The sequence below is a fragment of the Podarcis gaigeae genome (genome assembly GCF_964106915.1).
Source record: "Podarcis gaigeae genome assembly, chromosome: 2".
NCBI classification, from domain to species: Eukaryota; Metazoa; Chordata; class Lepidosauria; order Squamata; family Lacertidae; genus Podarcis; species Podarcis gaigeae.
Genome location: NC_139679.1, coordinates 89,116,601 through 89,142,339, shown reverse-complemented (window position 1 = coordinate 89,142,339; position 25,739 = coordinate 89,116,601). Strand labels below are relative to the sequence as shown.

Below are 25,739 nucleotides of genomic sequence, written 5' to 3'. Positions count from 1 at the left end.
TGAAACAACTCCAAATGAACTGCAGCCAAGGGGCTGTCAAGGAAGTTTGGGGAGGGAGGGAGAGAAGAGAAAGCAAGAGGGCAAAGGATTTGAAATAGCTTAGCTCTGTGCTCTTGCAATGCAAGCAGAGAGGCTTCAGCAGCACCTGCTAAGCTAGCAGTACTTGAATTACATCACCCCCTTGCTTTTTTGTGCCATTGCTCCCTTAGCTACTGATCTTAGAAGGCTACAGTGCAGCCATTATTTGGCTGGCATTGGGGGGGGGGGGAGATTCTTGGAGTGTGGCTGTAGATCTCATTAAGGCTCTCTCCTCTGACCTCTTTTCCTACCCTCAAATTTGGGGTACGGTAACGTGACATCCCACAGAAAGTGAGTCCGTGTCCTCTGCAAGCCCTCACACAACAGGGATGAGGGGATTTCTGATAGTTTCTCATTCTGTGGGTTTGCTCTGTCCTAAATTCTACAGCTCTCAGATGCCAAATTCATTAAAGGTAAAGGTAAAGATACCCCTGCCCGTACGGGCCAGTCTTGACAGACTCTGGGGTTGTGCGCCCATCTCACTCAAGAGGCCAGGGGCCAGCGCTGTCCGGAGACACTTCCGGGTCACGTGGCCAGCGTGACAAAGCTGCATCTGGCGAGCCAGAGCCGCACACGGAAACGCCATTTACCTTCCCGCTGGTAAGCGGTCCCTATTTATCTACTTGCACCCGGAGGTGCTTTCGAACTGCTAGGTTGGCAGGCGCTGGGACCGAGCAGCGGGAGCGCACCCCACCGCAGGGATTCGAACCGCCGACCTTTCGATCGGCAAGTCCTAGGCACTGAGGCTTTAACCCACAGCGCCACCTGCGTCCGCCAACTTCATTAGGAATCTCAAATTAATTTCAGAACTGGAACGGGCACACTTTGCTGCACCTTTTCTTCCATTCACTCATTTGCATCCTTACATCCACAAGTGCAATGCAATTTCCCCTTCCCTCCCCCTTTGTGCAGCCCCCACTGCCAAATCTACTCTGGGTTCCTCCAAAGTGGTGCCTAGTGCCTATTGGTGCTGGTAGGGTAGAAGGAAAGGAGACCAACAGCAGGTGGCGCTAGAGACAATGACAGGCAGAGCCACCCCTGACTCATTGATTGTAAGGCAAGCAAACAAGGGCAGACTCAGGTTGGTGGGGCACTGCCTCATTAGACCTAATGGAGCATCTCCACTGGCTTCCCCCATCACTCTTTGGAGGAAGCCCCGCCCCATTTGTCCTGCGAGGCCAAGCCATGTCCACCTACCCTGCGCCTGATGTCACATACAGTGGTGTCATGTGTGGAGCAGGTTAAGATGCAATGTGCCAAAGCAGGCACCGCTGATCCATAGGTCAGTGGCCCTTGCAAAGTCCAGTGCATCACGCCCAGTGCAGTTCTTTGCAGCAAGCCCCACAATCAGCTGACCTGTAAATATTCCAATCCAGCACAGGAGGTTTGGCTTACAGAGATAAACCATAGATCCATTAAAGGTCTGAAAAAACTGCTAATCAAGAAGCCACACTGAATTTTGTAGCTGCACTCAGAAGAAGCCTAATCCCTGTACAGTAGGGATGGAAAAGAACAACAACCAATCCTATTTCCCAAACTCGTTCCCCATACATTCCTAAGGATACAACATCAGGGATGTTCCATCGGGAAAGGAAAAGAAGAACTTCTTCCCTTTCATACGCCGGACCTCGGTAGCTATTAGGGACACTGAAGCCCTTTTCAAGGCCTGAGACGGTGATCTGTGGATTGTCATGTAATTTCTCAAGATTAGGGGCCTCGTATGGCCTTTTGTTATGGCTGCATTCCTCTCTTCCGCTCTAAAAGGAACAGAAACAACAGCAGTATCTCTTATTAGACACCTGTGTGTCAGCAGAGTTGGGACTTCAGTAGGTTTTTTTAGTTAGTTAGTTAGTTAGTTAGTTAGTTAGTTAGTTAGTTAGTTAGTTTACCACCTTTCATCCAAAGATCACGGGGTGAAGGGGGGGGGATAAAAATACAAAATACATAATAAAACAAGAACAAACTGATGTCATTCTCAGGATTATTTTTTCCAATAGCTCTCATGTTCGGGCTGCCAGCAACTTTACAGAGCAAAATAAATGAAAGGGGCTGAAACTTAGAATTAATTCGCACATACGTAAGTGCCACTTGGGAGAGGGAGTCTGAACGGAATGAGGAGGAGGGGGCCCCAACACAGCAGGGCTGGCTGGCTACATTTTCAAGAAAAGGCAACATCCACACAATACATTTAAAGCACTATCATACCACTTTATCACTCATGACTCCCCACAAAGAATCCTGGGAAATGTAGTTTGTTAAGGGTGTGGAAGGTGGTTAGGAGACCCTGTTCCCCTCACAGAGCTACAATTCCCAGAAGGGTTTAACAGCCAAAGACTTTTATGAGTGAACTCTGGGAACTGTAGCTCTGTGAGGGAAACGGGTCTCCTAACAACTCTGGGCACCCTTAACAAACTACACTTCCCACGATCATTTGAGGGAAGGCATGAGGACTGTGACTGTTTTAGTGGAATGCAAGTGCACAGAAGAAGAACCTGCTAGATCAGGCCATGGGCCCATCTAGTCCAGGATACTGTTCTCACAGCGGCCAACCAGATGGCTGTGGGAAACCCTCAAGTAGGAACCCAGCACAAATGCACTCTCGTCTTCTGTGCTGTCCAGCAACTGGTATTCAGATGCATTACTGCACTTGGTAACTAGTGGTGTGGATGGGGCCTAACTGAGTAATACACATTTCCATCTAAAGATGAGGTAGCCCTAAGACCATTCCAGAGTCAGTAATGGCCAAAATGTTTTGAGCGAGGTTTGAGCTACATTGTTGGCTGCCGGTGCAAATCCCCAGTTTTGTATGTATAAAACCCACTGATCAATCCCTGTCCTCTTCAAGTAAGTCTCTCATGGTGCAGGGTAAGGAAAGGCCAGTTCCTGGGACTCTGGAGAGCTACTGCCAACCAGAGAACCAATTACACGCCTAGATGGACTCTATGTAAAACATCTGTCTACATATCACCCCACTGCAGATGTGGGGTTGCGCGCTGAGCTTTCGACCTATTAAAATAACCCGTGAGATTACCCTATAAAGGTGTGTTGTATCCTAAACATTTGAAGATGCTTACATAGTCCGGCAAATTTCTCGGAGCAACTCCCTAGCTTGAGGACACGGGTCAAGTCTCTCATCATAAGCTTTACCTGGAAAACATACATACATACATACATACATACATACATACATACATATATATGGAAAGAGCTCTCCTAAAGTCTTCCTGTAAATCCGTCAGATATTAAATTTTATTCAATACAGCCTACTGGATACTTTTGACATTTCCACATGGTGTTTTTGTAAGTTGCAAATAGCCTTTTGTACATTATACTTCACATCACTTTATCAAAACTGGAAGTCAAAATTCATTATTAAATTCTTTGCACTCACCAGTAAATCTCAATCTCTCTCTCTCTCTCTCTCTCTCTCTCTCTCTCTCTCTCTCTCCCACACACACACACCCTCCCTCTCTGTTTTCTTTATAGGCAAATAGCCATGTGGATAGCCCTGCTGTACCAGCTCAATAGCCCGGTTACACTAATGACTGCTACACCATGGTTATGTTGGCATATTATAGTCATGATCCTGTGCTCCTCCAGCAGTAAAGTCAAATGCAAAATGATACCAGTATCTACAAGAGCTAACACAGCAACAGAATTGCAACATTGGCTCCCATAGCATCTGTGGAAACTCTGCCCTACAGAGCATTTAGTATTCTCTCATTTTCTAGGAATTGTATCTACCTGTGCTCTTTTGCTGCTTGGTGTCTTTCATAGACAACTGAAAGCAAAGACAGTTCATTGACATTTGCTGTATAAGCTGGGTGGTGGAAGAAATAGGAATCGCTGGAAGTATTGGTGCCATACCACGTCCTGTGGCAATAAAACACAAACTGATGAGTTAAGAATTCCTTTCAATTTCACATTGTTTTAAAAATGAAAACCCTCTGGAGAGCAGGAATTAAAATGCCTCAGAGGTACCACATCTGTGAAGAAAACTTGAAATGGCAACCCAAATGGGCAGCCTGATGGAGCAGCTGCTTCATCAGGAGGAAAGCTTACAATGTTTGGTTCAGAGCAGAGACATGATAGAAATTATGTACAGTATGTATAGAAAATGGAAAGAGAAAGGTTCTTCTCCCTCTCCTCACATACGAACTCAGGGGCGTTCAGTAAAGCTGAATGTTGGAAGATTCAACTCACACAAAACAAAGTACATCTTCACACACTGCAAAATAAAACTGTTAAGGGTGCAGAAAGTTATTAGGAGATCCTCATTCTCTTCACAGAGCTACAATTCTCAGAGTGGTTTAACAATCTAGTTATATGGTGGAATTGTTCTATCATGCATTTCAATTACGAGTGGATATTTTATAATTGATTTTGTCCTTAAGAAGCCATGTTGGCATGTATGTAGTATATATATATATATATAAATTAATAAATAAGAATAAAATAATGTAAGAATAAAATATGCTGGCCTGGACTCTGCCACCTCATTCGCATCTTGTTCTGGTGCATGCATACACCGAGGCCGAGGCCCAAGTGTTCTTGCTACCATACCCACTTGTTGGCCCATCTTCATGACACATGCAAAACTCCTGGGAACAAAAGCATTTCCAGCTGCAAAGGAGACTAGAGTATAAACAGTTAAAGGAGCGGTGCTATCACAGGGTCCAAACACCTGACAACACTGTTTCTTCCCCAACCTCTCCTCCTAGGTTCTTTGGGTGTGAATTCAGCTGCATCTTCGCGTGTTTTTGGGATCAGATTTTGGCCACCTTCCAAAAACCTCCTTGCAATCTCCTCAACACTGGGGCCTGGGAAGGAGACATGATGGTTAGAAATTAAAGGTAATATTTGAACAATTGGGGTGCACATTTAGATAGATATAGACATTAAAGCAGCTACCATGCATAAAATAAGAAAAGTGTGTGTTCATAGCGGCAGCGGAATGTAATTTCCCATTAACCAGTGTGATTAACTGCAGATAAAAAATGCTGCTGAGTGAAACCATTGGTCCCACTACCTTGGTGTTGTTTAATTGGAAGCAGTTTCCCAAGGTTTCTGTTATTATTACCAAGCACTTGTTATTATTAGTGGGAGAGGCCAGAGATTGAACCTAGAACCTCAAAGCAAGAATGAAAGCACTAGCCCAAACAAATCTGGCCTCTTTACAGTCCCATGTCAAAAAAAATTGCATATAATTCATCAGTGCTAACTCAGCCTCTGAGTGCTAGCTCAGCCCAACTCAGATCTTACAGATTTCATCCTGTACACTCAAATATAAGGCCAAAGGTGACAGGGTCTGCCCATGCAACACACATGTTCAATCGGATATTTGCAATGTGGCTACATTCACACAAGGGTACATGAGAAGGCAATAATCCACATCACCAGGAACCCTGGTTTTTGGTGTTTCCAACTGCAGGGACCATAGCATGTGCTGGTAAGCACATGACAGATATGTGCTGCCTTCCACAACACTCAGTTTCATCCTGGAGGATGGTGCCTACTTGTCTGATAAGGTTCAGGATTTCCAAAGAGATTACTAAATTCTATGTGTAAATTGAAGCTGGCAGGAACACTTAGTTTAGAAGATCTCACCAGCAGCTGCTTCAATCATTAGTTTCATCTTCATCTTCAAGAGTTCAGTGAGGAGATGGACAGACCGTTTTTGGAATTTGAGAAGCATCTGTTGGTCTTCAGATGAAGGGGTCACATAATTCGCTTTTAACCTTGAGGGTGTTGGACCCACCTTCTGAGCTCTTGAAGTAGGAGTGGAGGAAATATCAGCGTCCTCCGTGGAAGCGAACTTGACCACAGGACAATATAAACCAGCAAATGATTTTCTCGGTGGTGTCACCCGGAGCTCATCCCATGTAAACTCAAAGATATTCTTGACCCCTCGTGGCACATGGAAGCCCATTTTTCGCCAAAGGATAAGCATTTGTACCATGTCTGCCAGAACTCTTGGCGCCTTGGCTTTGATTTGTGCATAGTCTACACTTTTCACTGGGGAGGCCCTTGGGCTGGGCTTCTGGTCAGCCTTTTGGTCACCCTTGTGATCAGTCTTTTGGTCTCCTTTGGAGCTACCCTTTGAGTCGCCTCTTTGGTCAGTCTTTGTGTCTGGTTTTGGGTCATTCATATCACCACTTCAACTATTCCATGGGCTAGAGTTGATGTGAGGAGATCTTTAAAAAATGTGGTGGAGAAGAATGTGTTATTGTGTTATGAATGCCTTCTACAGCTAGTACTAACACTACTTCACACATATTTATTTCATTTATATCCCACCTTCCTCCTCAGGGAAGCATGCCTAGCGTTCCCAGATGGTATTCTATTCACATCAGCCAGATTTGCTTCCACAAGATTTCTGCATCTTTCAGAGCACACCCTGGGACCCACATGGAACTTGGTCCTTTTCCAGAGGACCTGCACTCTACAATAGCTAAACAAAAAAATGTGGTGGACAAGAAGAGGTTAGAGTTTGCTAAATGGATATTAGGGACAGGACAGGGAAGAACCAGGTGACAGAAGGGGCATAAACTAGATTTGGATAATCAAGAAATGGTTTGCTAGAGGAGGTAATTATGTTGATTGGCAAAGAGAAGTGCATTCTACACAGATAAACAAATATAAATGTTTTGATTAGGTAGGGGTGTCTGTTCTTTGAGATTTTATTCAGCTTGGGTCAAACCAACCTAGATGGTAACCTTTACAGGACTCTTACAAAGTGGAAGCCTTTCCGAATCATTTGCTTTTTGACCCTGGGAAGACTATGCAACTATCCCCAGCCCAACCAGGTTATTTGTCAATACTGCGGACTCATTTCTAGAAAATGCCTTCTTCCCCTATGCTTTTAAATCACCATATTCACCACTTCAGAGTTCCTTGGAGGATAAGCAGAAAACACACATATAAGAGACAGCTAAATAAAATGGGGGGGGGTGGGAGCTCAAATTTGACTCTCCTAGAGTCAAGCTACCCCTCTGAAGCAAGGCATATGGTGATATGTTGGTAGGAATGCTGCTTTAGAAGGCCCCAAGCACAAATGCCTCATGCTTAAAGAAAGCCTGCTGTGATAGCTCAGATGGTAGAGCATGAGACTCTTAATCTCAGGGTCCTGGGTTCAAACCCCACGTTTGGCAATAGATAGCTGCATTGCAGGGGGTTGGACTAAGATGATCCTCATGGTCCCTTAAGATTCTATGATTCTTTGCACGGTGAAAACAATTCACAGGCTTTGGTGGTTTGGTTCCATCTGCAGCCCTCATACCAGTCATACTCTTTTTGCTGCAATGGAGAGATTAACAAATAGATTAAGAACACACAACCTTTTCTGTTTCACTTAGCTCTTTCTTCAGCAGTCAACAGGTATATTAAAGCTCAGCTTCAGGTTTCAGTTTGAAGACTGTGACATCAAATGAACCAGCTATAACGAAGGAGAACAGGATGTGCATCTCTTCTGCTTTCTTAAAATTTAATCTAGAGATATGTATAAACTGTGGGTCCAATTCAGTCAAGCCACACTTAGAACCACTTTGTTCTGGTACTCTTAGAAATACATCTTAAAAGAAACTGACTGCAGTGGCCTAAAGACAGAAGCTGGCACAATAGGCTTGAAGGACAAAAAATGAACTGAGTTATCATGTATAACTGAAAAGGCTATGAGAATTAAAACATGGAATTCAAGAGACATTAAAACTTCCCAGCATAAGCAGGCAGCCATGCTTGTTTTTATTGCCCCTATGTTCACCAATGAGAAGTCCAAAAATAGTCCCAGGCATTTCAAGTGTGACAGATAAATTACCCTTGATTTAATTAGAAAATGCATCTGAAGCACTTTCTTAATTACAAAGTAAACTTTCAGCTGGAACTAATAAACTGTCAGTCTAAGTTTTATGGAAGTTGAGGTTTCTACGGCTAGCTAGAGGCTAATACCCTCTACAGAGGAATGGCTAATTAAGTTCAGCCTCCTCCTCACACAAGCCAGCTCAGTAGAGACTTCTTTGCACTCATTTAGGGCTTGCTTTGCGATCTCAAATGGAAAGAAGCAACCAACATATTAGACGGGCTGTCCAGTCCACCCACCTGAACCATGAGAAGACAACAGGGGAGGCTGGTCCATTAGGGAAATGGATTGCTGTCCCAACCTCCATCTGCCCTTAGCCAGACCCCACCTGCTTTCCTACTTATGCGTCCCCGTGGTGACACTGTCATCTTCTTCCTACTTAGCCTCAGTGTTGCTGTTGTAGAACACAGGAGGGAGATGGCAGCAGCCAAAACTGGAATTAGCTAGCTATCCTTGTGAGTGGCTCAGGCTCCATCTACTGTTGGTCTCCCTGCTTTCTGCTCCCCCCCAACAGCCCTAATTTACCATCTCTGATTGGACAGTTGCTGTGTCAGTGCAGGGATCATAAATTTATGGTGAAGGTGCGGGATGGAAATGTTGTAAACAAGCTAATAAATGCTATTGTCCTTTAAAAAAAAACAAAATATTCCCCCCCCATACCTGATAAGCACAATTACTGCATTTTGAAGAGTGTGCCATTTGCCCAGTCCCTACAGTTAGACTGGGAAGAACCACGTGGCCAGTTCTACTTCTGACTAGGGATTAGTATGCAGGAAGCCAGCATAATTTTTATTTTATTTTCAAAATGCATTTGTATCCCACCCTTCCTCTAAAGGAGGTCGAAGTAGCGTATATAGTTCTCCTTCTCCCCCATTTTATCCACACAGCAACTCTGTGAGGCAGGCTAGGCTGAGAAACAGCGATTGGCCCAAAGTCACCCAGTGAGCTTTGCGGCCGAGTGGGGATTTGAACCCTGGTCTCTCAGGTCTTATTCTGATGGGCCCTAGATGGTTTGGAATGTGTGTGTGTGTGTGTGTGTGTGTGAGAGAGAGAGAGAGAGAGAGAGAGAGAGAGAGAGAGAGAGAGAGAATGAACTGCAATGCTTTCAGTGAAATGCTTTGGATTACTTACTGTTAACTGCAGATGTTCCAAGAGTCGCAGCAGCAGCAGTTGAAAGTTGTGTGGCGATGCTGCACATTCCATATGACATGCCCATTCTTGCATCATAATAGGAGAGAGCACTGTTATGTAGATTCTCACAGTGAGGTTCAGGCCACTTACGCAAGGCAAGAATGAGCTGAAGCAGCTCAATTTGTTGTTTTTACAACACAATGGACACTTACCCTTCCCAGGTGGGTGGCAGTTACAGCCTCTCGCTCTGCTGCCATTCCGTCAGACAGCTCTCACATGGTTGCTGGCCATTTGAGAATTCCCCCGGCTGGTGTGATCTCAGGGCGGGGCTTCCCGATTGAACGCCAGCTTCAAAACAGACCAATCAGAGGCCTCACCTGATGGGCAGTGCCTTGCTGGCAGGCCAGGCATTGGCTACTGCCTGCTGCCATGCGCGGTCAGGCAGCAACGCTTTAAAAGGCCGACTGCGCTTACCTTCCACAGTGCTGTTGGCTGAAGTGCTTTTATATTGAAAATGTCGGAAGTGAAAATGAGAAGCATCGTGAGATGGGGAAGGGCCGGAGCTCAGTGGCAGAGCATGTGATATGCATGAAAAAAATCCCACATCTTGTGCTTGCCATCTTCATGCTAGCTGGGAAGGGCTTCTGCCTAAAACCCTAGAGAGCAGCAAGCCTGTGTATACATTACTGAGCAACACCCCACATACAACTATGCTAGAAACTGAAGCCTGCAAACCATTATATATTCCTAGCAATGCTGTAAGCCACAGGGTGCCAGCTGCTGGAGTCAGAGTATGCTCTCATATTCCAGGGTTTCTAAAGAGATTTGTCTTTAGATTGGTCTATGTTTTTCTAACAACCCTTCAACCTATTAAAGTTCCTCTTAAGTACTAGAAATCAACAGTTGATTAAACTTTTGGGTACATAAAACAGTTGTCTGACCCTTGTGCATAGCTTGTCAATATTTTAGTAGTCTGTTGCCATCTAGTGGGCTGTAGCTTTGTTAAGTCTCAGGAATGCTTTGGAGGATAGAGGTTGCCACCGTTCATTGAGCTTACTTCTTGAAGAGAAATGTGATCTTGAGACACATGGAATTGCTGTTCCCTTCCACCCACACACACACATTTGCACCCACTCACCCCGCTTGTTGGCTGCATCCAATGCAACACTGTTGTTCCTGTTTATATCACTGAGATAAGTAAATCAGGAAAGGGAATACACAAGTGTCGCCTTATTTTTTAAAGCAATTGCAAAGCTATGAGCCCCCCCAGATCCTACATCAACTGTATAGCTCAAACTAAAATAGACACTGTAGAATTGGAAAACGCATCCAGTTTTATTTTACTGCCAGCTGTCATCCTAATCACTCTGCATCAGTGAAAGGGACAGCTTTAAATATTTAAGTAACACAAAACAACTGTTCGGGTTAGGGAGATGGGTGGAAAAACCCCGCTGAATCTTTCCATTATATTAAAATAGCAGCTTCTGGTAACACTCACCCACATGAACTGCTTGCTTTGTCAGCACTGTCAGAAATCCAGATGATTAATGGGATAGCAGAACCAGCACCATACTAATCTTAAGAGGCTTCCATTCAACGCACTATTTTGCTTGGTATGTGAACAAATGCCAGCTGCCACGGGGTGAACATGGTTTATAATTTAGAAGACCTTTCATGGAATGCTGTTTACTATACCCTACAAGTTGGCACTAAATTACTCTTAATGCTGGGATGCAAAGGCTTGGACAACTAATTCTGCATGCCAAATGGTGTGCTGTGTTTCTCAAATAATAGTCTGTCATGCTAAATAATAAACTATATTTCAAAAACTAAGGGGATTTTCAAAAGCAGTTTGCAAAATAGCATGGTGGCCTCTTTCTGGGTATGAATACTTATTTTATTTTATTTTATTTTATTTTATTAAAAAGAGTCATCATTCCCTCTGATCAGGTCCAAGGCCTTAGATGTGCCTAAAGGAGGCTCTTGGATCTTAGTCATCGTATGGCAGCGAATACAGAATACTATAGCAATAATCTTTAAAAGCAGAAACCTTTAATGCTAGTGGTGACAGAAGTAGCACAAGGGCTGCAGTAAGATGCATACATGACAAAAGACATGTGATACCTATCCTACCAAGGTACCTTTTCTCTCGAGCTTAAAACTAAATGAAAAGTGAGAATCCCAAAAACTGTTTTCTGATTAATCTCTGATAAAACATCTAAAGCTCATGTTACTTGTTTATAGTATGAAAGCATGTCATCTAAAGTTTGGTAAGCTGGCTGCTGATTTTGCAGTTCACTGTCATGTTCCTGAGAGGGGGGGAACTGATTGCTCTGCGAGCTGCTACTGTAAGGTTCAGTTGATGGGGGTGGCAGGTTTCTTGTCAGGGTTTCTGTTTTTTCATATGAGGTTCCAGGCTTGTTCCAATTCTGGCTTCTAAAGTCATGTGTTCTCTTTTGACCCATAAAATAAGCAGAGGGAGGTGCAAATTCCGGGTCTCGTTCATTTCTGAGATCTTCCTGCTTCTTTGACCACAGTCCAAAAGTGAATTCTATTAACGGGAAGGAGGGAAAAAAGAGCAAGCTGAATTTTATTTTATTTTTTTACATACTATGCTTAACCATCAAACTCTTCCATTAACCCAATCTTGGTCACACTGTCGCATAGCCACAATAAACCAGAGAGGCAGAACTAACGAAGAAAACACATTTTAACACTATGAATGTGTCAACATTCCTCTTGCATGGTGTGCCCTCTAGTGGTTTTGGTAGGGAATAAATATTTTGAGAACAAAGTCGCCGGTTGAAATAAGTTCTTTTTTCAGGTGACAATTTTTCACTAAAAAGTCCTCAAGGGAATCAAGGAGCACATCAGAGAGAAGGTAAGGCTAAAATGTTTTCCATTTTTGCCTAATGAATAGAGAGGTAGCATAGCCTTCTCCCCAAACACCTGAGATTCAAATCCACAGGAAATGTGGTGCCTTCTTTTTCCCCCCATGCAGGACTATTACAACATGAAATTCCTTCGCCAGCCCACCTAAGCAGAGATTATACTGACACAGTATGAGCAGCTCACCATTCAAAGGTTTTTTATACCATGCTAAGCTGATGCACATTTCAAGTCTTTACCTTTGCCTCTATCCCACTCTCGGACATAGGGCACGCCAGGCTTTGTATCTTTCCTTTCCTGAATGATCACTTCCACTTTTCTATTTTCCGCGGAAACCCTTGGCACTTCAATGGGCTTGGATTCAGCTGCTGCTGGCATAGCAACTTCTTCTTCTGTTTTAGTGGAGAATAAAGATTATTAAAACAAATGTTACTTTGAGCCAGGAGATAATTCAACAAGCTACTGCCATGCTACAAGTTGACACTCTGAAGCATTACCTAATGGGGTGTGGGGCGGAGCATCTCACTGGGACGTTCACTCCCCACCCCGCAAAGAAAACTGCTGTAGATAAAATCACGACAAAACAAGAAAGTGAAGAAGAAGAAAATTAAACCCCTAGCGTTTCAATAGATAGCTCAAATGTTGCTTAGCAATGTATCTTTTAAAGGCTGCATTGGAATAACAAGGGGGCGGGACTAAGCAAGACTGAAAATATTTCACTATAGTTTCCTAGACTTCAGATAACTTTTGGCCCTGCAGATGTTGCTGAACTACAGCCATAGCAAGCATGGCTAATGGTCAGGGAGTTGTAGCTCAGCAGCATCTGCTGAGTCAAAGGTTCCTTCTACTTACCCCAATTGTTTTATATCACAGTTGGGGAACTTCCAGTCCATGGGCCCTCCTTGGCCTGCCATGCCCTCTCCCCATAACTACGCCCACCCATCAGCATGACAGTGTTGAATCCTGAATAGGTTCCACTGCCCTGTTCCCAGGTGAAAGCAGCATCATGCAGCAGGATTTACCATATTTTTTGCTCTGTAAGACTCACGTTTTCCCTCCTAAAAAGTAAGGGGAAATGTGTGTGCGTCTTATGGAGCGAATGCAGGCTGCGCAGCTATCCCGGAAGCCAGAACAGCAAGAGGGATTGCTGCTTTCACTGCGCAGTGATCCCTCTTGCTTTTCTGGTTTCTGAGATTCAGAATATTTTTTTTCTTGTTTTCCTCCTCCAAAAACTAGGTACGTCTTGTGGTCTGGTGCGTCTTATAGAGCAAAAAATACGGTAATATGCTGAAGAGCAGAGATTAAAGCCCTTTCCTTTCTCCTTCAAGCAGGGAGCGAAGGGGCATTACTGCTACTGCCTGCCCACTTAAAGGAGTAGAACAAAGCACCACTTCAACCAGGAGGGGAGAGACTGATTCAAATAGCACTTTGAAAAGCTGCAGAGGGGATTTTGATGGGTGGTCAGTTTTGTGTACCTGTCAAATTTTACTCACAAGGCTGATACTGATAAAAATCTGGACCATGGAGCCAAAAAGGTTCTCCACCTGGTTCTATATTGAGCATGCATCATGACCTTCACTTTGCCAGGCTTCACCAGTCTTACAGAAGCCAATTAACATTGGCAACAGAAAGTGCCTTGAAGTAGATGGAAATAATCCCAATAATCTTAATGAAGACTTAACAAAGGCTTCTGAATATCTGACAAATGAGAAAGTTTGGAGACTAGGCACACATGGCATATATGAGCTCTCAATTGGAAAAAAAAAAGTTTAGCCGTATCAGTACATCCCACAATCCTCGATTCCCAACTACTTCCCCCTCTCTAACATGCATTCTCTAAGTGAACATCTTTCTCTACTCTTCTCAAAAGCTGCAACATCTGTTTTATCTGAGCAAGCCATACTCTGAGAAGTCCCAATGAAATCATGGCTAACTTTATTTCAATGGGTCTTCTCGGAGTGTTGCTTAGTCAAATATAACCCTCAGAAAATGGATTCTGAATACCATCTGGGGGGGGGGGGAATGCAATACAATAGAGATGAAATATTGGTCTTATAATCAGCGTTTAACGAGGTCCTCATTATCAGTTCAGTTTTATGAATACAAATGTGGATCCTTTGTTCTCTGCATTTAAGGAAAGTAATTTATAGAGAAAGTACCTCCATTTTCCTTTGTGTCACCTTCTTTCAATCGCTTTTTCGCTCGAAGCTTGGACAGCCTGGCTTCCAGAACAGCCTTACGTTTCTCTGCTAAATGTTCACGTTTTGCTCTCTGGTCTGTAGTCTTAGAACAGTCAATGACAATTGATTTATGTAGTCAGTAGCAAGTGATTTAAGTTGCTATTTCCAATAATTCACTGCTTACAATCACACACAGACACTACTTAACAGCCATGTAGTTTATTTCAACCCATCTCTCCCCCCCCCCCTATTTTTCAAATCCAAACTCTGATATTGCAAACACTTCTGTAAGTGACCAAATAATTACTAAGGCATTATAATAAAACCTTGGTATGATCAAATCTTATTTCAGAGACAGTCTTAAAATAAACAGTACGGCGTACAAGTTTTTCATTGCAGCCACACAACTAAAGGTATTGGGTTTAGAAAGAAATTAGTATATTAAATCAAAGTCACACTAAGAAATCTATTTAGGAAACTTGAGCTTCTGCATAATTTTCTGCACCTAAACCTAAAGAATAAACTGCAGCCCAATTTGAAGTTTTAATCTCCCTACATTTGCACACATGGAGATTCATTACCCACAGATGTCACAATAATAATTCGGACACATATTGGCAGTTCTTGATTCAGCTACGATTACTACACGTCTTTCAAAAGGCTGGCACTGGACAGTTTAGGTTACTGCTCATATGCACCAACCATACAATACCCAAGGAAAAGCTCCACAGTGGAACATATATTTTCCCCCAGCACAATTGTGAACACTTAAACTTACCTGTTCTCTTAGCATTTCTAAGGTTTCCATTTGCTTTCTCCTCAAAGCTTGATCACGGGCAAAGGCAAAGTAACCAACACCAAGCTGTCTGGCCTCTGAAAGGAAGATTTTTTTGTACAGTGTTATGAATTCATCCTACATTAAACTACAGGGATATTGGGACACAGAGAGTTGCCTCTTAGGATGATATTCAACACTAGTCCCAGGAACACAGAAGAGTACTGAATCCATCTAGCTCTGTTTTACCGAGAGTGATCTGCCGTTCTCCAGGGCTGCAAACAGGAGTCTTTCCTATCCCTACCTGGAGATGCCAGGGAATTAAGCAGGGATCTTTTGAAAAAAGAAAGCATGTGTTCTACCACTGACCTACAGCCCTCCCTAGCCAAAGGAAGACAGTGCTTGCTTAAGTCAGTTTTGAATGAAGCGGAATAGTAACCTGTTTATTACACCTCTAAATACACACAGATTACTCAGATCACAACAATCTTAGCCATCTTTTTTCAATGGATTTTCCCCACTTTCAACAGATGAAGGATGGGGACAGAGAATTTCTACTCTTCTGACAGTAATCACTCTGGATCGAGATTAAACTTTTTATGATTTTATTGTATGACTTTATGTTTTTATATATTGTTGTAAACTGCTGTGATATATTTTATGATACAGCAGTATATAAACATTTTTATCACTAATTAGGTAAAGATGTGTGATGTATTATTATTATTATGTGGTATAAGTTCATGGGACTTCCCACATTTAATTATAGCATCCTCTGAATTCTGCACGCTGATGATCACCTTGCTAAAAAAATCAGGATATGGCCTTGATCGAGGAGATATCCTGAACTGAATCTATTTATGCAATGGAAGTAGAAGCGCATCTCATTTCTCAAGGCAGATCTGCATGCACAGTAAGAATACACACCATTTTCTCTAATGTCCTCATAATGCATTGGTCCCATAGGTTTCTTTAGGGCTTCTTCTTCTTCCCTTTCCCACTGCTGACGCTGAAGCTCCTTTCTCATATCTTCAGACAACAAAGTCTTCTCTTCTGTCATTTGCCTAAGGGGGGAGGGGAAGCATCCCTTAAGAGTTTGTGAGTGAGAAATGGTTGTAATCCTACCAGTCCCAAAACCAATTAAGTATATCCTATCTAAAAGCACAATGCCATATAACAGCAGCTCTCTAAGAGCCTTAGAGCACCTCTGGGTAGATATTCTGCTGAACTGCCAAGACACTTGCAGAGCAGCCACCAAAAAGCATTTCTCTACATGTCCTTTGAGTTGTACATTCTACAATATAAATGGATTGTAATTACTCAATGCTGTAAATTGTTACATAGCTTTCAGAAACTATTTCGAGGGAGCAATGTGCTGCTGACACAGTACTGTAAAGTCCTGCCTTAAAAAGCATTTCATTCGTTATCTAAAAAATAAAAAATAAAATGTTAAGAGAAAAAACTGGAAAATTCCTAAAAATATAAGAAATAGCTCCTCCCACTGCCAAGTGTTCACATTTCTCTGCAGAAGGCATTCTCTTGATGGGAAGCAAAGACGGAATAAAAAGAAGATAAAACAATTGGCAAGCTACCCTCATCAGATCAACAGAGTTACATTTCAAGATCTTTTTATTTTTCCTACTTAGCTATGAAAAAAAAATATGAATGAGCCAATTACTTAATAACTCATGCGATTAGTTTCCCTAAAATGCCCATTTTGCCCGGTTATCATAAGACTTAATAGTGGAAAAACAAATCAAGTTCTACTTAATAGAACATTATGTCCTTGACTTGATCAAAAAGCTTTGAAATGCATTTATCTAAGAACAGAAAATGTCAGACTCCTCTAGGTTTCATTAGGACACATTAAAATTCAATTTTATTGCCTGCGGACTGTCTCACCAGAGTGGTGCATGCTCTGGTTATCTCCCGCTTGGACTACTGCAATGTGCTCTACATGGGGCTACCTACCCCAGAATGTGGCAGCTGGACTGGTGACTGAGAGTGGCTGCAGAGACCATATGACACCGGTCCTGAAATACCTACATTGGCTCCCAGTACATTTCCAGCCAAAAAATTAGTCATCCCTGATTTCCCCAAGCTGATCCTCGACAAGAAGCAGTATAACATTGCTAACTTGGCTGCAAACACAAATTTGACCAGAATGCACAGACAAATTTGTCAACTTGCTCATCTCCTAGAAGCTTTTTCATGTATTTTTGTAGAATCTGTTCTCTACAAAAAAAATAAAGTGTCCTCTTAGCTCAAACCAAACAAGATTCTTCAGGAACCTGTGCAGGGCCTAGGACATGGGGAAAAGAAGCAGCTGGATGTACCCTTCTGTGAACACGGAACATTTTCCATCAGAGTCCAAATGGCCAAGTACCATTCCATATGTGAAAGAAAACAACAGCTATTTAATTAAGTACAAGCCTCACCTCTTCCCCTGAAGCTCTTTATCCATTTGAAGCAGATGGGGCAAATCTTTCTTCATACAGCGTCTAGAGCGGCCCAAGGAATCCACATAATCTACCCTAGAATTAAATGGAAAATCAGCTTTATACAGAAGTAACAGTCTGATTTATAGCTTAGAAAATAAGGAAACAAATACATACATGTAATATGCATACTTTGCATAGAACATCCTTTAGTTACCTCACCATAAATGTTAGCAGTCACAAATTTAACAGAGCACCATTTCCGTTTTTTCCAGCATTCCCAACATTTATGAGAGTCACCGTTTCTAAAACTCACTGTAATTCAGCGGCTAGCTTTTGTGATAAGGTAGTTAAGAGAACCATTAAAATTGTACAACAGCATGCATCTAAACTGGCACACTGTGCCTGTTCCCTGTGGCGAAAATAATGATGCAGCATTGACTTCCCACAAAAGTATTAAAATCTGAAACAATATTTTTCAAGACTCATTTAATGATCACTTCTGCATTTGTTCCACTATTTCAATGAAAGCTGAACACAAATGCAAAGCAGAAGGTCTGTCAATGTTCTTTTTATGTAAAACGGTTTCTCAGTTACTTCTCTTATCGAAAACTGTTCAAGATCCAGACAAGTACAGTAGCAGTAAATGCTGCCCATTAAGAGTGGTAGTAATATTTGGTGTTTAATGCTCCAAATTATTTAGAGTGCACAGACCCATAGCTGTCCAAAGTCTTGATGGGCCCAGCATGCAGTGCCAATTATTAGCTATCAATGAGTTATGCTTTCATTATGTTGCTTTTTCCAAGAATGCCAAGGACCCAGGAGTAGCTCTCTCTATCTCTATCCACCCCCAGGAGCACCTACTGGTAGGTATCCAATTCCTGTTTATCAGAGTTTTTTCCAACTCTGGGGGCCAATTTGGGGGGCGGGGGGTGGGGAGAGAAACCTTGCAGCATCTAAACACTTTTCTTACACATTCGCTGACTGTCCAGAAAACAATTTATGAGTTGTTGGTAGTACTAAGATGACTGTTTGCAAGATGCATGCTTTTACAACTAAAGTAAATTTAAATATCTAGAAATTTAACTTCTGTAACACAAGCTGTAACACAATACAGCAGCTCCAGGCAAGCCAGGAAAATAGCAGTTGTGATCTTATGGGCCAACAAGTTCACAGAAGTCTTAAGAGAGACTGACAAATATCAATGCTTTTAAAAAGTATGCACTTTTGTTTTATGAAAATATTGCTACTAAAAAGGGAAAGGTAGCTGTTTATCTAAGAGATGTGTGTACATCTGATAGGAGAGCAGTGAACAGAATTTCAGCTGGTTGATTTAATGGCTTCTGCATATGAATCAGACTTTAAAATGCTGTTCAAAATAATATTATGACTGAACTCTATCCTAAATGGAGGAGGGGGTGAAATTCATGCGGCATCTAACCAAGGAAAACGTACAACTGAATCACCCTTAATATGAAAAAGCATAGTCTACTGGAAATTCTTTTGCAAGGAAAACCCATGGAATACTGTTTCCTTATAGGTAAGAAAGTTAACTATAGATTAGTAGTATCCTTCACTTAAGAGATGCTCTCTGTGTGGGAGGTGGTATGGGAATGATGGTAGTAATTGCAGAGAAATAACAGAAAACAAGATTGAACCAGCACAATGCTACCACAAACCATTCTTCAGTGGGGTCCTGAGGAGGTGGAATTTCTGCTTCAGAAAGTCTCTCTTCCTCCCTGTTTGCCTTCTCTGCTGCCTTTCTAGCAGCTTCATTTGCACACAGCTCCTGTACTTCTCTCCGTTTGTCTATAATCTTCTGGGTGAAATCCACAAGGTACAAATCCTCAGTTTCTTCATCTAAAACAGAAAAATCAATCTGTAAATGACAGATATCAAAAGGACCCAGCCGAGAGAGAAGTCAATATAAAATTGCAGCAATCAGCTCTACCGCTGCCAACAATGCCCTTGACTATGCTACATGACAATGTGCAGAAAACAGAATCTGACAAGCAATCCTAGGGAGATAGTAGCCAATTTTGCTGTACATAAAGAAGAAGGCTTTCACTCACCTGGAAAGTCTCCTTTTGTCATCTTCTCATAGAGCTGTGCTTTCTCTTCTAGTTTCTGCCTACAAAACACAGGAACACATCCCTTTCAGTTAACCATGAGAAAGCAAGAAGTCTTTTGCCATTACAGATATGGGAGAAAGATTTCATTTCTTACATCATTGCCTGCAGTCAAGGCTGCTTCCTCTTAAGGCAGCCTATGCGACCTAAACCAGCAGCAACAGGGGCATTTTTGATTCCCAAGCGTGGAATGGTGAGAACACTGGGTCACTACTGATGTAGCTGTGGACAGAACGGCAACATCCTCCACACAATCATGGGCATGCATATATACAAGGACCTCTCAGGAGGAATCATAGGAGGCAATTTTACTTTTTTAAAAAAGAGGCTATAATGCTTTCCTAGAGGCCCAGAAGGCAATAATCAAAGCCATGGGCACTATCAAATGTAGCAATGCTAGGGAGAAACTTTGTTTGGTTTAATAAAGCAACTTATTTTGGTAGAAACAACAGGAGCCCTAGCTGCAAACACAATTCTCTCTTCTCTCTGCACATTACTTCCTTCCTTGTTCCTTCCTTTTCTGTAATGCCACAGTTTTTAATGAATTTGCCTGTGTGTTCCAAGCCATTTGTTCCTTAGCGCCCTCAGGAGCAAGGCGATGGGAAAAGAGGGATACTACTAGTTCCAGTTGGAAAGACACCAAACCTCCAAGAATGTGATGCCGTATATAATTGTTGAAATGCAAAGAATGTTACACTCCCCTCACACAGAGAATGAAGGACATTACTTATTATTTGCAGATAGACTTCAATCCTGAGCACTTCCTAGGGACAAATGACCCACTGAAGTGAACTAAGACTTCTGAGCAAAAATGCTTATGAGCATCCTACGAAGTTGGAGACGTATTTCAAGGGAGCATATGCCTGAATCTGAACTCTCTCATGTGCAAACTGTCTGATAAATCACACCCTTAGAAATGGACTTCAGATGTATTTTAACAGGCAACCTGTGGTATCAGATGCACAAATGGTTACACACTTTGTGTCAGATAAATTATTGTCTATAGCACAGGCATTCAAGCCTAGGGCTGCAAAAGTTCAGAACTAATTTCAGAAGCAGAAACTGAGCATCAGCTCTGAAGCACACAGTCCTATTTTACATTTGTTAAGTGTATAATATGTAACCAGACTAATGAAATTTTATGTCTTTCCTTCTCAGAAGTATTACCTTGATTTGTCCAATGTCTGTTGCTCTTCTATCTTTTGTTCAGCATCTTTCTCAGATCGATCTGAAACACCTTTATTCTGTTTCGTCCAAATGCTCGGCTTCTGCAATATTAAATTTTCAAAACGAAACATAAATACTATACCAGAGTTCAGTTATCACAAATAGTCATAGAACATCCAGCACCTCCATTGTCAGAGGCAGCATGCTTTTGAACATGAGTCGTTGAAAACTGCAAGAGGGGAGTGTGATGTTCCACTCAGATTTTACTTGTGTGCTTCCCAAAGGCATCGGGTTGGCTACTGTGAGAACAGGATGCTGGACTAGATGGACTTTTGACCTGATCAGCAGGCTTTTTTTGTTTTTTTGTTAAAAAAAGAGATAGATCTTTCCATCATCTAGGCTCCAGTACTGGCCAGTTCTAAATACATCAGAGCTCAGGTGTGTGACATGAGGCCCCTAGCCTATATCCAGCGCACCAAAGCTTTCCATCCCTACAAAACTCTTCCTAAATGTAATAAATGGTTTGCAAGTAACTTGCCTAACAGTAGCATGGGGTTCTACAGGCCCTCCTTCTTAAAACGAGGTCTATTCTGTAGTATAAGGGACGCGGGTGGCGCTTTGGGTAAAACCTCAGTGCCTAGGACTTGCCGATCGTCTGGTCGGCAGTTCGAATCCCCGCGGCAGGGTGAGTGCCCGTCGTTCAGTCCCAGCTCCTGCCCACCTAGCAGTTCGAAAGCACTCTTAAGTGCAAGCAGATAAATAGGGACCACTTTATAGTGGGAAGGTAAACGGCGTTTCCGTGTGTTGCGCTGGTGCTGGCTTGCCAGCTGCAGCTTCGTCATGCTGTCCACGTGACCCGGAAGTGTCTTCGGACGGCGCCAGCTCACGGCCTCTAGAGCGAGATGAGCACGCAACCCCAGAGTCAGACACGACTAGCCCGTACGGGCAGGGGTACCTTTGCCTTTATTCTGTAGTATAGAGAACTACAGAATTATTGAATGTCAGTTTACACAATTCTTCAAATTGCATCTTTTTAGCTCATTAGCCTTGAGCCTGTTACATTTCTGGAAACTACTGTTCAGAATTTCAGGCAGATGTTCAAGGAGAAGATCCCTCTTGAATTAGAGTTCCACTGAATTCAACAAGACTATTAAGTTGTAGGCTGCAATCCTATGTACAATTCCCATTGAATTCAGCAAACTTATTTCTGAGCAGATAGTTATAGGATTGAATTGTAAACAAACTCTACCTTGTTTGTTGCTTTAGGTTTTACATGGACTCCAGCATCTTTCAGAAGTTTTTCTTTTTTGAATTCTTCCTGTTTTCTGAAAAGTTCAGCTTTCAAGTCTATGAGCTGCATCAAGCACAGTGAAAAAGAAAGACAAAGAACATAAATTTGCAACTTACTGTATAGTCCAGCAACTGAAATACTTACAACCTTGAGAAATTAAAATACTGGTAAGGTGACCAGCGCAAATGCATATAAAGTGAGGGTTGACAAAACTTTACCCCATACGATGTTTGGTTAGAAATATACCCAATATAATATAGGAGTAATAAGCAGTTCTAGATTCAGATGTTCTTTAATCTATAGCCTTACAAAAAGACAAGGACTGGTATTTGATTACCTCAGATAAAACTTGATTATTTTGAAAACTCAACTGATATGCCACACTTGCATTGACTGGGATCATTCTTGGCAGCAAAGAAAAAATGGGTCACCTGATGTTATTTCCCTCCTATCACAGTGGTTCTTGGGGGGGGGGGAGGATGTAAGAACACAACTTACGAAGCTGAAAAGGTTTCCAACCACCAATTTAAAACAGTAAATTGCAACACAGTTTATTTTATGGAACATTATAGTGTACACTGTCATTTTTAATCAGTCATTTTAAAAAAGATTTGCAGAGGGGATTGATGAGATTGACAGTCCCAGCTCACTCTCCCAATCAATATACTTGATCAAGCAGAATATTTATATTCCTAAGAGAATATCCAACATCATCTTATTAGACATTGAACATTACTACCCAAGTGTTTCTTTTATGCAAAACCCCCCAAAAATGTGAATAAAAATTTACCCGAGCATTTTGCAACACAGCAGTGGGATAGCTCAGGTGTCTGACCATTGCTCAAAATTTTCATGTATAATAATAATAATTTTTATACCCCGCCCATCTGACTGGGTTTCCCCAGCCACTCTGGGCGGTTTCATGCAAAATATTAAAATACAATAATTCATCAAATATTAAAGTTTCCCTAAACAGGGCTGCTTTCAAATGTCTTCTGAAAGTCAGATAGTTGTTTATTTCTTTGACATCTGATGGGAGGGTGTTCCATAGGGTGGGTGCAACTACCCAAAAGGCCATCTGCCTGGTTCCCTGTAACTTCGCTTCTCGCAGTGACGGAACTGCCAGAAGGCCCTTGGCACTGGACCTCAGCGTACGGGCAGAATAATGGGGGTGGAGACGCTCCTTCAGGTATACTGGGCCGAAGCCGTTTAGGGCTTTAAAGGTCAGCACCAACACTTTGAATTGTGCCCAGAAACATACTGGGAGCCAATGGTGGGATCATTTCTAAAAACACTGGTCCATACTTCACATAAGAGTAGTACATTCTGGCTGGCTTGAATGAACAGGTCTGATAGCTGTCTACATCAACAGCATAAAAATATTATTGTACTCTGGGTAGCTAAAATATTTTTAAATGAAATGAACTAGACCTAAAAATGATCCTAAAACCTAATTGGGTTTCCGCTCCCCTTAACGCCGCTTTCTGAAATATTTGAATTATCAGGACACGGACAGAGCTGGAAAATTACATTCTCATCAGGACCTCTTTGCATTTAAAGAGCCCAGGAACTGTTAAGATGGCCTTGACAATCTGAAAGGTTCGCCTTCAAGAGAGGCCCTTGGGATTAGCAGAGGAGCTGAGGTGTATGAGAAAAGGTGCTTAACTTGTACCTGGTGCTCAACCCTAATGTCGAAAGGTAGATATTCTTACTACACGCCCCCCCCCCTTCAACCCTAAGGTCCCGAGGCAGGTTACAGCATTAAAACCACAATATTAACAACAATCTAAAGCAACTTATAACCATAAAAATTAAAAAAGACAAGTAAATTAGAGCTTAAGGGCGCATGTAAAGTAGCACAAAGAAACGATTTGTTTCCCACAGCTAAGCCTGGGCGGCTCACAATCTGTGCAAGAGCGGCAACTTCTTCTGTCATGCCAAAGGTAGTAATGCTGGGTTTTCCAAGTACCCCCGAGCATGTGCAGAGCGCCGCCCTTCCAGCAGAGGCTGGGCCTTCCAGCTCAGCCCCCTTTGCAGGCGAAGAAGGGCAAAGGCGGCGGGGTGGGTGGGTGGGTGTGTCCGGGACCCTATGGGCTCCCTCCCCGTTTCGCCACTCACCGAGGAAACCGTAACATCCAGCGGCTTCTTCTTCTTGTCCATATTGCCGCCGCCGCCGCCGGCCGCCCCAGCGACAGCCGAGAACAAGCGACGCGGAGACAGTAAACAAAACGAAACGAAACCCCGTCTCCGGATACTTCCGGCGCGTCGTAAAGCGCGAACCCGACTTCCGGGATGGAGACGGCGGCTTTAGTACCGCCGCTTACGACAGTGTCGTAATGGGGCAGACAGGCTTTGCGGCGCCAGGTGTAGAACGTTGCGGGAGGTGCGCTAAGGGAGCAGCGCGGAGGAAAACTAAGGCTTGTTAACATAAGAAGTAGCTCTGGTGGGTTCATTCAAAGGAATGTCCAGTTGACTATAATCAGTTGCCTCTGCAGAGTCCAAAAGCCTGGCATGGAGGCAACAGCCCTGTTGTACCTCTTGTTGCTTCCAGCAGGTGGTACTTGCAGGTTACACCGCCGTTGAACCTGGTAGTATAGCGTAGAAGGCAGATGGGGGCGCTCTTGGACAGATTGCGGGGTGATTAGCAGTACATAGAGGCTTTCTTCTGGCTCCTAATTATTTAACAATAACTGTAGCGGAGACTGCACGGTAATTAAACCATAGGAAACTCACCTTGTTCGTAGCATAGACAGAAGCAATAAACAGGACCTGATGTTCAGAGGACGAGGATAATTGCTTGCGGAGCCAAAAGGGCACCCCTCGCATACAAGGGAGAGATAATCAGCAGGCTTGGGGAAGCATCGTATGAAAAAGAAATCTTTAAAGGGGAAAAGGTCTTAAGCGGGCGGGGTCATAGTTCCCTGGAAAGAAGTCCAAAGGAGCGAGTGTGCTCAGTAGTCGTAGTATACTTACTTACTATTAAGGGAGAAAGGAAAGGAATAGCCCTGTTCAGATATTCTTAAATTTGTATGTGTGCAGGGGGTACATGGATATGTGTGTTGGTACATCCCCCTGTCCTTTTAGTACTGAGAGGAAAGGTCGGAAGGGAGACTCTTAAGTGTGTTTGGCTGAAATGACAGTCTTCCTCGTGCTCCAAATTCCTGATCATGAGAGGATAGTAATCATGTAGGGAGGTTATGGTGAGGTAGTCATGCTCCCCTGCACATCACCTCCATGTGCAGAATTTACGCCAGTGTGGTGTAGTGGTTAAGAGCGGCAGTCACCTAATCTGGGGAACCAGGTTCGCGTCTCTGCTCCTCCACATGCAGCTGCTGGGTGACCTTGGGCCAGTCACACTTCTCTGAAGTCTCTCAGCCCCACTCACCTCACAGAGTGTTTGTTGTGGGGGAGGAAGGGAAAGGAGATTGTTAGCCGCTTTGAGACTCCTGAAGGGGAGTGAAAGGCGGGATATCAAATCCAAACTCTTCTTCTTCTTCTTCTTCTTCTTCTTCTTCTTCTTAAGAACGCCTAAATAGGGCTAAATAGAGAAAGTCAGACTTCCCTTCTCTACAAAGATCCTCATGATTCCCTATTATAAGAAAAAGTAGAATGTCTTTGGTAAACCTTCCAGCTTCTAATTTTCCATAATTAGGGTTACTCTGAGTCTACATTCATTTGTTAGTAGGGTTTGAGGTTTGATCAAATGAGCCCTTGATGGACTTACTGATAAACTGAGCTAGGGTGGCGTGGTGGCTAAGAACCTGAACCATGAGCCAGGAAGTACCTTGTCCATATATTATGCCTAC

The 25,739-nt window shown here is 42.9% G+C and overlaps 2 protein-coding genes and 1 long non-coding RNA gene across 13 annotated transcripts in view; 1 reads left to right on the top strand and 2 right to left on the bottom strand.

The window, feature by feature from the left end:
* Positions 1–9,369, bottom strand: part of LOC310837288 (uncharacterized protein C3orf20 homolog) — a 49,425-nt gene extending 40,056 nt beyond the window's left edge. For 2 of the 8 annotated variants that reach the window (XM_083723597.1, XM_083723604.1), the window contains exons 1-7: positions 9,065–9,362; positions 7,416–7,513; positions 5,686–6,272; positions 4,788–4,898; positions 3,823–3,951; positions 3,153–3,225; positions 1,644–1,835 (exon numbers count right to left, since the gene is read on the bottom strand). In XM_083723597.1, coding sequence (XP_083579723.1) covers positions 1,644–1,835; positions 3,153–3,225; positions 3,823–3,951; positions 4,788–4,898; positions 5,686–6,226 — 1,046 coding nt within the window. In that variant the 5' untranslated portion in view covers positions 6,227–6,272; positions 7,416–7,513; positions 9,065–9,362. Of the gene's footprint in view, positions 1–1,643; positions 1,836–3,152; positions 3,226–3,822; positions 3,952–4,787; positions 4,899–5,685; positions 6,273–7,415; positions 7,514–8,593; positions 8,618–9,060 lie in introns of those variants that run through there. The other 6 variants (XM_083723598.1, XM_083723599.1, XM_083723602.1 and 3 more) reach the window with 6 other exon arrangements.
* Positions 1–20,620, top strand: part of LOC310838119 — a 33,032-nt gene extending 12,412 nt beyond the window's left edge. The window contains exons 5-10 of one of the 3 annotated variants that reach the window (XR_014560695.1): positions 4,800–4,931; positions 12,066–12,148; positions 15,377–15,476; positions 15,678–15,821; positions 18,153–18,212; positions 20,216–20,620. This is a non-coding gene — a long non-coding RNA (uncharacterized lncRNA). The remainder of the gene's footprint in view (positions 1–4,799; positions 4,932–12,065; positions 12,149–15,376; positions 15,477–15,677; positions 15,822–18,152; positions 18,213–20,215) is intronic. The other 2 variants (XR_014560694.1, XR_014560693.1) reach the window with 2 other exon arrangements.
* CCDC174 (coiled-coil domain containing 174) lies at positions 10,381–24,214 on the bottom strand. Of its 2 annotated transcripts, none has more exons than XM_083724720.1 (11): positions 24,052–24,214; positions 21,892–21,996; positions 20,643–20,743; positions 19,419–19,477; positions 19,026–19,206; positions 17,347–17,442; positions 15,836–15,972; positions 14,912–15,006; positions 14,113–14,236; positions 12,193–12,345; positions 10,381–11,615 (listed from the first exon to the last, which is right to left on the bottom strand). In XM_083724720.1, the coding sequence occupies exons 1-11, from the start codon at positions 24,091–24,093 to the stop codon at positions 11,290–11,292; spliced, it is 1,419 nt and encodes a 472-aa protein (XP_083580846.1). In that variant the 5' UTR covers positions 24,094–24,214; the 3' UTR covers positions 10,381–11,289. The 2 variants fall into 2 exon arrangements, with proteins under 2 accessions (XP_083580846.1, XP_083580847.1); XM_083724721.1 differs by having other exon boundaries at positions 12,193–12,342.
* Positions 24,215–25,739: the final 1,525 nt, after the last annotated feature.